The 17552-nt window shown below is 38.7% G+C and overlaps 1 protein-coding gene across 1 annotated transcript in view; it reads right to left on the bottom strand.

The window, feature by feature from the left end:
* Nucleotides 1-17552, bottom strand: part of ephb1 (EPH receptor B1) — a 229684-nt gene that overhangs the window by 89112 nt on the left and 123020 nt on the right. Inside the window, exon 4 of the mRNA XM_079613436.1 lies at nt 3902-4057. Within this exon, the coding sequence (XP_079469562.1) occupies nt 3902-4057 (156 nt within the window). The remainder of the gene's footprint in view (nt 1-3901; nt 4058-17552) is intronic.

Genomic DNA, 17552 nt, shown 5'->3' with positions numbered 1-17552 from the left:
ACACACCTACTGTATGTGAGTTTATCTGTGCTGTGTGTTGAGGTATATGAATAATAGCGCTAAAAAATATCCACAATTCTTAAAGAATAATGAAAACTGCATGTAAACGGGAGTGAAGAGGTTTGCTCGTGTCATGCAAACATACTGCGATTAAGTCCTACCTCTGATTAAATAATCACTAGTTCCAAACACTAGATGGAAACAATGTTTTTTTCGCAAATGTTTTATGCAAAATTCCAATTTTGCGCACAAGTTAACTTCGCAACTTTGGATGGAAACATCGCTGTGCTGATGGGGAAAAAAAAAAATAAGAGGTCAAATATGAGATTCGCTCTCGGATTGTTCGCGTTCCACCAAGACACTTTGCATTTACTCACAAAACATCGCAGTTCTATGCGAGCATCTGCAGAACGTAAAACATTTTTTCCTAGCATCTCAATTTATTTCGCTATAGAGGCTCCGTAGTTCCCAAAACTTGAAAATGAGCTTTCGACTTGAATAAGCCAGTTTATCAGTAAGTGATGGAGAATTTCTTTGCCACTTCTTAACTGCAAACTCATTTATAATTTGACAGATTTGAAATAACTGAGAATGCTAGCAGTAAACTGCTGCATGCTTGCTAAAAAAAATGCTCTATTTGTTATTCAGAAACTCAACCCACTACGTTTGTAAATGAAAATATGTATTTACGTATAGGCAATCTTCAGCTATTTCAAAATTCAAGATGAGTCATGTAAACACAAACAAACTTGGAGGAGAACAGACTTCATTCATCCACTAAAAATCACTGCAAGAAATGGCTGGAAAAAAAAGTGAAATTATTTCTGAGAAAAGCTCTAGCAGCATTAGTTTGCAGACGTTTGACTTTTTGGGAACTCTGTGTGTGTGGATGTGTACATCTGTTTGTGTGTGTGTGATGGTTTGCAGCGCTGCACTACACGCGGGCTGCTGAAGAAAGCGTGTACACAGGCTTAAGCTCATAGCAGAATCACAGCGAGTCAGACGTCGCTAGCAGAGGATTAACGGCAGCAAAGCAATTACACTGCTTTACAGTCCTGTTCACTGCACCTGTACACACGACACTGACTCCTGCAGGTCAACCGTGTGTGTGTGTGTGTGTGTGTGTGTGTGTGTGTGTGTGTGTGTGTGTGTGTGTGTGTGTGTGTGTGCTGGCTCGGAGCAATCCATAGAAGTGTTCTCCAGGGATCTGTCTAAGCGCAATCGCCTTAGTGCTCTTATATCTGTAGGTGTGTGTGTGATTCACATGAACACCACATGAACCTATACCAGATATCAATGCTGCTGAAAATACAATAATTAGCCATCTAAATGAGGACATTAAATACAATTTGACCTTTTTTATTTTTTAGTACAACTAATTATAAAGACTACAGTCATTCTCTAACTACAGACTAAAATGCATTATTTATTTTATGAATCTTTTGAATCTTTCCTGGACGGCCCTAAAGCCAGGCTTTATCAGATTCAGCTTCTGGCGACAATTCCACACCAATAAACCCACATTCAAACAGAAACCAGTGTTCCATATGAGCCTAGACATATTAGCTTCATCAAATCCAGACTCTGTTGGCCAACCAATCCTCAGATAACAATTTCTGCTCTTGCTCGGCCAAACAAACAAAGAGAGAATGCTTTATCCACACATATAAGGTACACACACATTCTTATGAGGACATACAATCTATATGAGTGTATCAAATCCAGCCAAATATTACTATTATATGCATTAAATGCATTTTTAAAATGAAAAATATATATATGTATATAAATATATACAAATACATACATATAACCATTATTTATCAGTTATTTTCCAATTGTGGTTTACCCTGAATGAGGACAAAGAGAGGTTTCATTAGATTTAGCAGATTTTTGGGGACAATTTTGTTCTAAAAAATATAGCAAAGAAAACGTCCACATACACTCGCACAGTAACCGGCGTTCCATGTAAACCTAGACGCATTAGTTGCATCGAACCCAGACTTGTCGCCAACCAAGCCCCAGATAACAAGTTCTGCTCTTGCTCGGCCAATCGAAACGGCTAAATCCAAGAGAGAATGCTCTATCTGCACGCACAAACAAACCCCAGAACAGAACTGTTTGCCACACAGCTCCTGGAGAATTAATCTTGAGGATTGTGCTGTCCAGCATCCTCCAATTAACCAGTGAGCTGTCACCCATCAACACACAAACACATACACTCCCAGCAGACATTTCTGAGGAAATTATTTAACTTCTGATGGAGGCTCGAGGCGATTCGGGCCAGTCCCACTGCACTACTCCCCACAGAGACGACCACAAATCCCCAGAGAGAGAGAGAGAGAGAGAGAGAGAGAGAGAGAGAGAGAGAGAGAGAGAGAGAGAGAGAGAGAGAGAGAGAGAGAGAGAGAGAGAGAGACAGGAGTGCCGTGAGACCGCAGAGGAAGTGAAATTTAACTTTACACTGAAGTTGAGATGATGTAATTCACTACATGCACAGTAGGGTGTTATGATCGATTCCCGTGGACTCTCTCCCTCTCTCAACAATCGATCATCGTGTTAATCAGACCGCAGACCCTTTTCCTTCTATATATATGTTTAAACATATTTCTGTAGCTGCTAGACGCTCCGCATGGAATTTCTAGCAGCAGTTCATAGAGAAATATTCATTTTGAATCATTTTCTCACAGACAGTAAAATGACCAGGTGCTGCACGGGCCTTCCTCTGAGCAGGTGTGGGGCTAAATCGCAAATGGCCATCTGTATATGTTTCACTGAACACCATTTTAGACTCTAAATGGAGAGTTAAAATGCTGAGAGGACTTTCACATACAGCTCTTCAGGAATGCAAACACGAACAGGCCCTTTTAGAGTGCAGTCTCATATTCCTTCGATTCAGCGATAAGGTACAATATATCTGAGAATACAGTCACAAATGATGCAAATATAGTCCTCTATCCATTTAAACATGAATGTATTCACACTATGATAATTACGGTAATATAGACAATATTTAGCAGAGTTTCAAATGCATATTGTTTTTTTTTAAATGGTAAGAATAAGCTATTTGATAAGAACATTAAGGACACACCATTTTAACCCAAATTAAAACAATTGTAGTCTGTCATAAATTCATTTAGATACCAATGGTGCTATCATGAAAAAAAAAGACACCCAGTGAGACTGCTTGTGAGTTCAAATCTAGCTTGCAACAAAAGCCAGATTGTAACCCAGGAAGACATAAATAACTAACTAAATAAAACTGTCTCTGCACTACTGAATTTGTGATTGAAGATTTGGGAAAACTACTGATCAAATTATACATGAGAGTTGTATGACTGTTAATTGCATGCGTGTGTGTGTGTGTGTGTGTGTGTGTGTGTGTGTGTGTGTGTGTGTGTGTGTGTGTGTGTGTGTGTGTGTGTGTGTGTGTGTGTGATCTTGTAAGCCTCACAGCCTCTCAGTAATGACTTCAATTTTTCATTCATATGGAAAAAACAACAAAAACAATATTGCTAACTTTTCTCATGAATGAAATTAAAGACATAATGTAAAATATACTGTATAATGAAATCAATGTGGATCAATAAATAAATAAATATGTTTTTATAAAAAAAAAATTGTCTTTAATTTTCTTTTTAATATATTTTTTTTTTCTCGTAAAGTTGCAATTTACATTTAAAACCCACTTGGCTCAAAATCGAAACAGCCATCTTTTTTTTCTTTTTTTTGTCAGGATTGCTCAGACGATCTCATTAACCGCCTCGGTTTGGGCTACAACTTATTGGTAGTAGAGACCTGTGCTCTCAAACTGCTTCCAAAACGATGTTATGACTGACCGCTTCAGTTTAATGCTAATGATAATGACAATAACAGTAATATGATGATGATAATGACTCACTGGTGCAGGGCATGTCTGGCTGCTCTCCGTCTGCTCTGTAGTAGCCGTTCCTGCAGACGCAGATGGTGGCCGCTTCAGATGTGGACCTACTGTTGGACGGACACTGAAGACACAAACCCGTCCCTTGACTGGACTTGAACGTTCCTGGAGGACAAGCTAAAGAGAGAGAGAGAGAAATATCTTGTTAGTGAGCTATTCTGATCATTTTCCTCATTGCTTCAATCAAACACCTTCAAAATCCCAATTTGGAGATAAATTTCATCTGGAATATTAGGAAAAATTAGCAGGAGAACTTGTAGATAAACTTGGCTTTCCTGCGACAGAGTAAATATGTTAAACATCCTCGTCTAGTAAATCTCATAACCTTGTGTTTAATGGATCTGGACAAGAACATAATGTCTTTTTTTTCCAACCAGGAACAACATTATAAGCTTTAGGATTGAGAAACACAGGATGTTCACAATTTGACCATGCTATTCTTATGCAATGCATTACTAGCACAGTGTCTGGAGGAGTCAGTGTCAGTTTGCTATAGACAAAAACTGCATTCATGAGAGCAAAGCGTGTTTTTGTTCCAGTTTGAGTGCAAGGTGAGACATTTCCTGTCTGCAATGCCTATTTCAAGTGAAATGAGCGAAACGGAGCAAAAGCTCCCAAGACACATCAGCCAACCTGATGTCTGCAAAAGCAAAGGAGAAAAAAGGCAGTGTTTTCTGATTGGATAAAAAAACAAAACAAAACAAAACAAAAAACACACAAGCTGCTCCCCTGCCTATTTTTTTGGCCTTCACACAAAGTGTATTCTTGCATTTGTGTTTCACTGTCCTGCATATATCATGTTTGAACATGCCTTCTTAGATTTGAAACCCAGTGAATTTTAAATGCAAAATGCACCTAAAAAAACTAATAAAATATATAATAATAAAAATGCTCTCTATATATGGCTAGGCTATATATACATATTTTGAAATAAACACGCAAATAAATTTGCATTAAAAAAATGCATTTAAAATCCACTTGCATATGTCTCTCTTTTTCATTATCTGTATAGGGCTGCCACAGAAACAGGGGTGATGTGTCACTATTTCAGGGATTTCTGTCCCATAGGGCCATTTTGTGCATGGCATACCAAAAAAACATCACTTTAAGCACATTTAACAAATTTAGTCATTCTTTTTAAGCTTTAGATAGAGCACTTCAGCATCCAAATATTATAGACATGCTGAACTTTACTTTCAGGGCTTCTGAGGCACGGCAGAGAGTAGTGAATAAATTCTGCTTGCTTTTCCAGGCCGGGTTTATCTCTCCGAATAAAGAGCTGAATAAAGTGATTCCAGTACTCGTTCATCATTAATTCTGCAGCTATTTGAGAGGAACACTTTCTGCTGGTTCAGCTGGATGACCACAAGGATCAGGACTCGGGTCTGCGTGATCTGATCACAGTGTGCTGCTGCTGACACGGATCAGGAAAAAAAGAAAGAAAGAAAAACATTTCACATTGATTATAAATAAGTAATTTTCCAGACAATGTTTTTTTTTTTTTTTTTTTGCTCTGATGCCCTTTATAAGGTTACTTAAGGACGGTTTCTTGCACCAAAACAGTTGTTCAGAATTAAACGGGAAGTTTTTTGCTACTGACCTTTAAGTCTTTTAAAACATTATATTCATTCAACATTTGTCCATAACACAACCACTTTTTGCTTTGGGGAACAATGTTCACACACTCTCCACCAAGCAATATTTCATGTCAGCACTAGATCAATGTAATCTGCCGTTAATACCTTGATTAACTGGCATTACGGCAGTGACAGACGGGACGTTTCAGGTCGCAATGGACCTGGATCGACCTGTTCGCATTTAGAACTGTTATTTGCATGCCATGAATATGCATCAAACTCATAAATATGAATTAAGGGGCAAACATGAGCTATATGGAGAATTTAAGATGTGGGTGTGATTACTACACTTATCAATTTACATACAAAGATGGATGACGGAAATTAATAAATGGTGTGGGATGGAAGATGTGTAGTGCGAGAAAGGGAGGGAGTGTGTCTCTCCTTTAATGAGAGAGGACAGGATAATTCATCCCTCCTTCTATCCATATGAAAGAGTGTGACCTGCGCCGCGTGTGAAATCAGACCTCTGTTCCTGAATATCTGCAGCCTTTGAAGAAATTAATTAGATGCTATACAGCTCATTAAAAGTTTAGAGGGTCGGGTCCACTTTATTACTCTGTTCTTTTATCTATCCATCTACTCACCCGCGGACTTATTCATTTAGTCGTTTAATAAATAAGGGGAGGAGAGGAGATTAGACATATATGGAAAGATAGAGAAGAGCAGATTAGAAGTAAAGGGAACAAAAAAGAAGAAAAGAAACGAGAGAAAGGAAAATAAGAAAACGAAAGGGACAAGAAAGACGAGAAGAAAAAAATAGGAAAAAATAGAAGAGAAGGAAAAAATTGAAGAGAAGAAAAAAGAAGAGAAGAAAGACAAGATAAGAAGGGAAAGGGAAAAGAAAAAAGGAAAAATAAAATGAACAGACTAAAAAGAAGAAAGGAAAAGGAAAAGACAAAAAAAGAAGAGAAAAAGGAAAGGAACAGACAAAAAAGACGAGAAAAAGGAAAGGAAATGAACAGACAAAAAGGAATGAAAATGAAAGGAAAGGAACCGACAAAAAAGAAGAGAAAAAGGGAAAGAAAAGGAAAGGAAATGGGATTAGAGGAATACACATACTGTATCAGAGGAACATTTGGTGTGGAGCCCCTCACACACACACACAGCAGAATGTGTGAAGGTGTGGGTGTTTGACAGACAGCTTCTGACCCAGCCCATATGACACACACACACACACACACACACACACACACACACACACACACACACACACACACACACACACACACACACACACACACACACACACACAATCACACTCGAACGCCTCTCCCATCCTGCACAACGCCACATTCTCACAGTTATGAAACATGCCATGTTTGTCACCACGACAACAAGCACTGCAGCCATGACCTCTGACCCCTGCCGGCCCACTCGTACAGAACAACAGACGGGGAAACTCCTGTTAGAAGGTGCAATCCGTTAACAGAACGTGTGACAGGTTTTAAATTTAGAAGTGCAGTACGAGGCCTAATTTTACAAGAGAGTTCATTTTCGTCTAAGTAGCAGATTATTGTGTTTGCTGAACCGTCAAACTTGCAGACTCTCCAACACTGAAAGTGGACCAACATCTGCTGTAAAATACCTGTATCTGAAAGACACCCCCTGAGGGCGACCACTCAAACGCAACAGCTGAGCGCTTGGCTTCAGGCTTCTGCTGTGGTTGTCTGAGAAGACCTCCATCTCTGTAGCTCTAGGCGAAGCCTGAGGAGACAAGCCTGAAAATCCACCATGCCAAACACGCAGTCAGCATTTACAGACACACTCCAACAGCCTCACACACTGAGTGGAGTCGCGGCATCTCAGATCTTTCATGGACCGGTAACAGTGTACATTGAGAAGAAGCCAAACTTGTTTTACCTGACAGAAATATCACAAACATCTTCATACTGCATTGCTCTGTAATAAACGCACAAATCTCACAAGCGCCTTCAAAATCCACTAACTGCAATAAAGGCCAAAATAAACACAAGCACACAAATAATTCAACACACCACATGCATAAACACTTCACCTGCCTAATATGCTGTTGGTCCTCTGCATGCTACAAAACAGCCCCGACCTGCCTAGACATGGCCTCTACAAGACCCCTGGAGGTGTCCTGTGGTATTTGGTACCAAGACTTCAGCAGCAGATCCTTCAAGTCCTGTAGGTTGTGAGGTGGAGCCGCCGTGGATCGAACTTGTTGGTCCAGCACATCTCACAGATGCTCAACTGAATAGAGATCTGGGGAATTTAGAGGCTAGGACAACACCTTGAACTCTTTATCATGTTCCTCAAGCCATTCCTAAACCATGTGTGCAGTGTGGCAGGGTGTAATATCCGGCTGAAAGAGACCACTTCCACCAGGGAACACTATTGTCATGAAGACTTGTGCCTGGTCTGCAACAATGTTTGTGTGTGGTATGCATCAAATTTACGTCCACATGAATGGCCGGACAGGGATTCCCAGCAGAACATTGTCCAGAGCATCACACTCACTCCACCAGCTTGTCGTCGTCCCATAGTGAATCCTGGTCCCGTCACTTCCCCAGGTAAATAGAGTCCACGTACATGGCCATCCACGTGATGTAAAAGAAAATGGGACTCATCAGACCAGGCAACCTTCTTCTGCTGCTCCAAGGTCCAGTTCGGACGCTTGTGTGCCCATTGTAGGCACTTTCGACATTGGACAGGGGTCATTATAGGCACTCTGATTGGTCTGCGACTACGCAACAGAGTGTGATGCACTGTGTGTTGTGACACATTCCTCCCATTACCATCATTTTGTTTGACTTGCGCCACAGTAGATCTTCGGTTGGGTCGGATAGCCTTCATTGCCCTTATGCATCGATGAGCCTTGGGCGCCCAACACCCTGTCACCGGTTAGTGGTTTGTCCTTCCTCGGACCACTGTTGGTAAATTCTCACCACTGCTGACCGGGAACAACCCACAAACCTTGCGGTTTCAGAGATAATCTGACCCAGTCGTCTTGCCACAACAACCTGACCCTCGTCAAAGTCACTCAGATATTTATTCTTGCCCATTTCTCCAGCATCCAACACTTTGATTATGAGAACTGATTGTTTGCTTACTATCTAGTCTACCCAGAGTTTACTGTAGTTTTATTAAGTACATACATATGTAAATGTATTTGCAGTAAACTTAGCATATTTTTTTTTATTTCAAATACATTTTGCTATATTTATTTTTCACCAGGTGAAACAACAAATCTCTTTTTTTTTAAATTGAGAACAAAAATATGAATAAAATACAAAAAGAAAAAAACATTCATGCATCGTTAAAACTAAATGCAACTAAACTGAAATTGAAAAACAAAAAAAACTACTGACATTTTCACAAACCACAATAAATGCGTGTGAAAGTAATGATGTGAGCTCAGTCAGATTGTGTAGCGTCCCTCGGGCTACTGTTTACACTTTAAGCTACTGTTTAAAATGAAGCGTCTAGAGCTGAATCAGCTACTGTGAACAGCCTACAGTCACCGCGAGTCCAAATGCAGTTAAAAATGCATCTTTACGCCTTTGGAGCGCACACACACATAAATAAAACATTCCCACACGAACCTGCATGTCCATTGGCTTTCTGACATTGCAAAATGCTATTCTCACTGCGACATTTTCCGCTAATTGTCTCGCGCCTGTTCAGCATGACATGAATTAATTCAGGGCCCTTTCTCTCAGTCCCAGGCGCTACAAGGGTCAACTCGGCAAAGAAATGATGACGGAGGGGAACTGAGGACAAGGAACGAGGGAACCAGGCGTGAAAAAAAAAAAACATGGAACAACAAAAGATAGCAAAAAAAAGCAAAAGCACAGAACCTGCCATGGGACTGGGTTTTAATTTGGCATTAACGCTACAAACTTTTTCTAATTGACCTTGCGCATTAGGAGCACGTGGCTCAGGCGTTAAGCGCATTAATTAGCGCAGGGACGTCTCTCCGCAGCGTTCTGTCAAAGCAGACACGGGAAAGAAGAAAAAAATCCACCCAGCTTTTCTGTTCAATCTCAGCCTCGGCGAGAAAAGCCATGTTGCTGAAAGCTGAGATCAGCTGGCACAAAGCCCAGCTCGCAGGCGGACTCATTCAGGCCAGGCTGGGAGGAACGGGCGTTTATTCCTCAAAAGAGCAATAAAGCCATTACAGCGAGTAGGGAAAAGAAACATCGCTCATGCATGGCTGCTGAAACATCAGTCAATAGAGCAGGTTTTTGCTTGAGCATGTATATATGTACTCTTGTGTAGCCAGACGTTTGACTAGCAGCATGAAGATGGTTTACACAGCATAAAATTGTTCACTTTGACAGAAAGACTGATATGTAAAACAAATAGGGTTGTATAATGCAGTTTTTAGTTTGTTTATGTCATATCCTGAGTATTGACTAATTATTGATTAAAAGTAAAAAAAAAAAATATATATATATAATATAAAAAAATATACACATATATACACACACACATATATATATATATACATATATATATATATATATATATATATATATATATATATATATATATATATATATATATATATATATATATACATACACAGTGTATATATATATATACATACGTACGTACATACACACATACATACATACATATATATGTATGTATATTTTACATGCCTATTTTCAAGGATACAATGCTACGAACCTGGTAGCTAGTTTTTCTTACTAGGCACAGATTGCCAGAGCTGATTTTCCAGGTTAAGTTTTGCCAGAAAATGTCTGTATTTTTGCTACAATGCTACAGTGAAAAAATATAACAAAATAACACAAAGAATGACAATTATTTAGTCAAAATGAAAAGGCAGTTGCCATAGCGTTTTCTTGACTTGAAACAAGAAAAAAAAAATGTAGGGCAGGACTTGATTTTGTCCATCGGGAATTGACTGGTTTACATGGTTTGCTATTGGTCGATCTCATGTGAGTGACAGCTTGTAACACCCCCGTGCCAGTAGAGAAGAGAAGAGATGGGATGTCACTGCAAGTAACGAGAAGTTATTTTGATTAAAGATTACAAGGGCACTACCAATACATTCAATTGTATATTATTTTATAAGGAATGTGACCTTTTAAATCTTTTTACAATTATAATAACATTCGGACAACATGCATCAAAAGGTGATTATGCAAGACTTCTAATCAGGCACTGATTATAGTACCTGTGAATGCTGCCTGCCAGACATTGTGTAAAACCAGAATATTAGATTGTTCCTTAATGTTTTGTGATGGCTCTTGCGATGTCTGTCTGAAATATGCATCAGACGATCCACGAACAGTCCGTAGGCGAGCCGTCTGAAGCTGAGACAACTGCAAAGTCCGAGGCCATCGGTGTTAACTTCATCATCCTGTAAATTCCCACACGAATTCCACTAGCCTCTCACAAACAACAAACAAACAAACCAAAGCAAAAGACTTAACCAAAACCCTCTGATCTCAGTCTTGCGGAAAACAACCCTCTTTTCTCATTGAAGTGATGTTTTGAGTCAAATATGAAGTTCAAGGGAACCGCCTGAGTTTTATCTTTCTTTACAGCGCGTGTAAGTATAATCCAAAACAACTGTTATGTCTTGATTATAGTTCCACCATTGTACTCTCGCACACATGCGTTATTAAAACCGTGAGACTTGCACTTCATACGCCGTAATTGAAAATGGAAATGAATTCTAAAGGAAATAAGCTACATGAGTTTGCATATTCATGTAATGGGGGTGTGAAGTCAGAAAGAGCAGGGAACATCATGGCCTTTTCCACGGCCGTTTTGATTAACTTTTGTTCACGGAATATCAAATATCTCACAGCACAAGCACTTTGCAAAGTGAGTCACATCCACGGGCCAAACGCTTAGCCTTTCGGGAAATTCTTCATCTGTAATGTTAATGAAAATCATGATCTGCATATGTACGGCCATAAAGAGGGATGGAAGATAAGCTAAATTAAATCTGAAGCTATCAGATCGAGAAAACATGGAGATAGAGAGAGACTGCTGCTGAAGTCATAAAGGCCGTTTACACCAACAGCGATTACATCGTTTGAGGTCGCTGTACTGTATCGCAATGTGTGTCATGCGAGTTAAAATGTGTGCACTCCCATTGGTAGGCGCCGCATTGTGTCACTGCATATTTGCATTGAGCTGAACAGCTGAAGTCCGCTCACGTGTCGTATCGCCAAAGGCCACTTTTCAACTCAAAACTCAAAATGAAAGACTTCTGGTTGTCATTAGGGGCTTTCCCACCAGAAGAACGTTTGACTATTGGCAGAAGTACCCACTTTTTGGCGTGTTCGCACCGCGGGAACTGGGAGTGATTTTAGATTTTGGGGGACTATACATTAGCTGCTACTTCAGAGGGTCAAACCTGAATGTTGCCCTTAAAGGGATAGTTCACACAAAAATGAACATTTTGTCATTAATTACTCACCCTCATGTCGTTCCAAACCCGGAAGACTTTCGTTCATCTTCAGAACACAAATTAAGATCTTTTTGATGAAATCTGAAAGCTTTATGTCCCTCCATTGACAGTTCTGCAACTAGGCTACCACTTTGACTCTTCAAAAATCTCATAAAAAGATTGTAAAACTAATCTATATGAATTGAGCAGTTTAGTCCATACATTTTCTGAAGAGACACGATCGCTTTATATGATGAACAGATTGAATTTAGGCTTTTATTCACATTTAAACATTCATCCACTCACACATCGGTTGTGGTAAACGGAAGCTCAAGCATGCTCGCTTGATGTGCGAGAACCAATGAGGTTCATCCTTGAGTTATGCAGCACGTTTGAGCTTCAGCAAGAGGTTTGTTCTTGCAGGTTCAGTTGAGCTTCTTTTTATGTTCACTGATCAACATCTATATGTCAATACAAGCCTGAATTCAATCTGTTCATCGTGTCAAATGCCTAGCTGTCAATGGAGAGACAGAAAGCTCACAGATTTCATCAAAAAGATCTTAATTTGTGTTCTGAGGATGAACGAAAGTCTTGCAGATTTGGAACGACATGAGGGTGAGTAATTAATGACAGAATTTTCCTTTTTGGATGAACTATCCCTTTAAATGACGTCACTGACGAATGGTGGTGCTACAAATGCAACCAGGAAAACAGCCAGAGGGGAAATATTTGTTCTCTGAGGACCACCCTAGTGACTAGTTCCTATAACTACCCGGTGCGAAAGCCCCTAATGTGAACCTTTGTCAATGTGGGCCTATCAAAACTGCCTCTAGCATAAACATTGCAAATGAACAAAATGTGCATCAAAGAGCCTTGACCTGAGAATGAATATGTTATGTGACAATATTCAAGCAATATTGCTGTTGGCTATTTCTGACAAAATACTGAACCGAAAGAAAAATGCACTTTTGACTAAAATCTTTTGACTAAAACCATCCCCAATTTTGCCACTATCGTCAACACTCGCAGTGCGATAAAAGCAGGGCGAGATTTCAAATATGAACAGAAAGCACTTTAATTACAACACAATGAATGAAATGGCACAAACAGTTTAGAAGCCAACTGCATGTTCAAGGTATTTGTGATAGTTGGCTGCATGGTGAGAAAGCTTGTAGCAACCTGTGATATGAGCACAGCTGTAGTCTGTGTATAATCTTTTATTCATCTCTCATGTGACAATGGCTAGATACTGAAAACCTGCTTCCTTACAGTTCTCAAACATATACGGCCTTGGACAGAAAAGCACTGGTTCACTGAAAGCTTCACAGCAATGTTTGGAGCCATCAGGGTGTACAGTACAGCACGCTCCTAAAAAAGTGGCCACATTTACCAAATGGACAAAAAATGGGTTGTCAACCACAAACCACCTGACCTTGACTTCCCCCAACAATACACTCTTACACTCTTAGAACCACTTTCTGTCAGGTGCTATATATATATATATATAAAACCTTTCAGGGGATCATTTCATTAATTTAGTTTTAATTTATTAATTTAGTTTTAATTCATTCTTAATTTTAATGAAACTTTACAAATTAAAAGGCTCAAACAATTTATCACCAGATTTTTTTTAATAACCTGTTAAATAAAGTATTTTGCAATCATTTAAGAAATGTCTCCTTATATATATAATTTTTGACAAAAAATGTTCTTTAAAACTGAAACTTTTTGTGAAATGTGTTGCTTAAAATGTGTATTATCGATGTCTTGCACCATATGGACTGATATTTTATAATACATTTAATGACATTCACATTTAAGTGTGGCTTCAGCATCCAAGCTGTTTGACTGCCACTGTATTGCTCTCTTTTTGTACTGCCAACTATTTATTGAAACTCTGAAATAAGTTGTTCATCTTTGCAACTACACAGAATGTCATTGTGAACTGAAGTGTGCCATTTAGCACTCTTTTACTGACAACTTCTGAAAAAAAGTATTTTTGAGTGCCTCTTATGTAAGTGGAACCTTGAATTCAATGTCTATTTTTCACTCTCTTCTGTGGATCTTTCTTTTATTTATGCACAAAGTTTTTCAGCAACATGGTTCTATGTATCTATGTATCTATGTATGTATATATGTATATATGTATGTATGTATGTATGTATGTATGTATGTATGTATGTATGTATGTATGTATGTATGTATGTATGTATGTATGTATGTATGTATGTATGTATGTATGTATGTATGTATGTATGTATGTATGTATCTATCTATCTATCTATCTATCTATCTATCTATCTATCTATCTATCTATCTATCTATCTATCGTTCTCTCCCCGTTTCCATCCATTCGTCTGTCTGTGCTGGGGGTGTATTTGGGTGTGTTTCTGTCTCACTCTCATTACCTCAGTCTGTTGATCATGAGATTCAGGGCCTGTCATCAGACGCATACAGGGTCAAAAGTCATGACCTCTGCTGACTCTGAGGCTTGGATGTGACCGTGTCCTTTAAGAGGCCACTAATCTGTGTCAGCTTTTCACACAACAGTGTCAGAGTGTGTGCGTGTGAGACAAAGTGCATTTTCGCTCATTTTTGTGATGAGCAAGCTGGTGTGTGTGTGTGTGTGTGTGTGTGTGTGTGTGTGTGTGTGTGTGTGTGTGTGTGTGTGTGTGTGTGTGTATTTTTCCTCTTACCAGAGTGTGACAGTGATGTATGGAGCTGACCAGAAGAAACTAAGTTTCACCTTTACAGGCACAGGGAATGGATTACTGTGAGTGTGCGTGATCAGACGTGAGTAGCTGTCATTACCTCTGCCAGACTTAAAATCCCTTTTCTGAGAATCTAAGCTCTGCTCCACTCAGTCTCGAGCCGTCATCGGCGCGCAGATGCATGTCATTTAATGCACTTCATTTGTTTCCAAACATGCCCTGATGAAAACACGCAAACCACAATCTCGAAGTCTAAATCATCCATTTCATCTGTCAGAGAGTAAAAGCATTAGGCTGCATCATTCTTTATATGAATTGACAAGAACAAACAAGTGAACATCCATTCCATCAAAACCACACATGCACTCAAGAAGCAAAGATCTTGCTCCACAACTAATACATTTGAAATTATATCTGGAAAGTAAACCCATTTTCTCTGAATATTCGCCTGGTTTTTCAAAAAAAATGAAATACCTGAACATCCTTTAAGACTTGTTTACAGAGAATATATATATAATTGTGCTCCCAACGCACATTTAATTGATTTTCTTGTTTTTAGCATAAATAAAAACAAAATGATGCTTATAAAATTATTTTTAAAAATCCAATTGAATGATCATTTGAACTTTTTCAAATTTAAAATATTTGAAAACTATCATTCAACCTGCAGCAGCCATATCCAAAAATGAACAAGATAATGCAAATAATAAATAAATAAACTAATTTTGTCTTCATCGGGTTACTGTCACTATAGTTAAACCATGGTAAATTATCCATAAAAGATGAAACCAAAACCACAGTGAAATAAATGACATGATATTGACATTTGTGTCCCAGAGCGTGAAGCGTGTGTGCACAGTGCACATGTGTGTTTGTACCATATGTGTTGTGACTCACAGGACCTGATAGAAAACCTGACAGCCCTCAGCAGGCTGTTGCCACGGCAACGCCACAGCTCTCGACTCACTGGCCTCTCCCAGCATCTCCAAACTAACGGTAAGCGCTAACAGTTTCACACTTGAAAAAGTCTTCTTGATGACCGAGTCCTCGGACACGGTCACCAAATGCCTCTATTCTGTATTTTCTATTTATTTTAGAGATTAAGATGGAGAGTGAGAGAAAGAGACATAATCAGTATTCTAAAGTCCTCCATGGGCACAGTAGAGAGTTGGCAGGGTGCGACGTCGCTTCATGAGGAGGTCTGACATCAACTCTTTTCCTTAAATCACTCCTCTTCTCTCTGCTCATCTCAGTCAAAGGCTATACACAAGCTCACAGTTATGTATTTGGCATCATATATACATGCATTAAATTGGTCAAAAAACACTTATTTAATAATTGCCAATAATTTCCCACTTATCTATCTATCCATCCATCCATCCATCCATCCATCCATCCATCCATCCATCCATCCATCCATCCATCCATCATTATTGGTTAATGTTGAAAACACAGGCCCATGAAGCATAAAAAACATTGCACAATATTTAACAGAGGAATTAATATAAGTGCTTTTATAAAATTATAAGCTTTACATTTCTGCTTTTAAATCCTTCAAAAAAATTAAAGTCGCGCACTTCCATTGTAAGCACCTCACTATAATCTCAATTTAAAAAAAATGTTATAAAAAATGTTTAAAATTATTCTTTTGAGGTAATCAACATTACGTATTGAACCCAGAATATTCCTTTCAGCAACCTGTGATATCTAATAACATTAATTTCAATCCTCTCCATGAAATAAACAATTATATACACACAAATCTACCAACAGCTAACAACTTTCACTGGTTATACTTGTCACTGTTCTCTCAACAGAAGCTCTGCCATTACCGTATAATCACTTTCTGATTTCCTAAACAAACAAACCTTGATTTTGTCCTTATGCTTTGATAAAAGTGGTATTCAGTTAAGCCCTGAACATACAGCAACACTCTCTTCCTCTAGAGCTTTTAGCCTCATGGTGCAGCTAATAGACTGGATAGAGAATCACGCTGTTTTACAAAACACAACTCTTTGGCTCACTTAATGCTTGACAAATGAGGGTTAAAATACACACAAACAAAGACACATATACAGAAATCACTGATAACAAATTATATGGCACATAAGAGCTGTAGCTTCCCAGGGAATGTTCTCAGAGCATTGGCTAACGTTCTGGAGACACCCAATGCAGAACATAGAACAAAGGAAACAGGGCTAAATACACCGAAGAAAGCAATCAATGAAACAGGGAACAGGTGTGCAACTAATCAGAAACTATGACAACAAATAGTGAACAAGAAACAAAAAAAAAGTGGAAAATTAGGCAAATTGTGATAGGGAAAAATAAACAGAACATGATCATGACAGTTAAGCAAGGTTGTAAAGCAAAATAAACCCCACCTTGTAGGATAGGCCTACTTTTATTTTTTAAATTCATATTATAATAAATGTCCCCCTTAATAATTCTACAGTGCATCACAGTATAACTGACGTGCTATGAGGATAATACAAGATTACTCCTGCGTAAAGTTTTTTTTTCACATTGCTTGTGTGATATCCACTGACTCGCCTTCATGGTTTAAAACTGGTTTAAACCAATATTGCGACGTGACATTTTTCTTTATCACCAATTGCCAAATGATGGACAACGGTTCATATTTCCTGTGATAATAAAACGAAATAAATATTAAAACAAAGTTAATTTTTTTTAAGTTAAACAAGTAAATTAATGCCGTTTTTGTCATTTTCTGGCATGCCAAAAATGTTGTTTTTTGCAAAAATTAGGTCAGAATGCGGCTCAAAATCAGACGAATTTCGCACAGTGTATGAATTTCGCATGAGCCTTAGCACAAAAACGTTTTGTACACATTGTCCATGGAACTT

Source organism: Phoxinus phoxinus (genome assembly GCF_949152265.1).
Source record: "Phoxinus phoxinus genome assembly, chromosome: 5".
NCBI classification, from domain to species: Eukaryota; Metazoa; Chordata; class Actinopteri; order Cypriniformes; family Leuciscidae; genus Phoxinus; species Phoxinus phoxinus.
The sequence above is the reverse complement of the archived record's forward strand: the minus strand, read 5'-3'. Positions and strand labels throughout refer to the sequence as shown.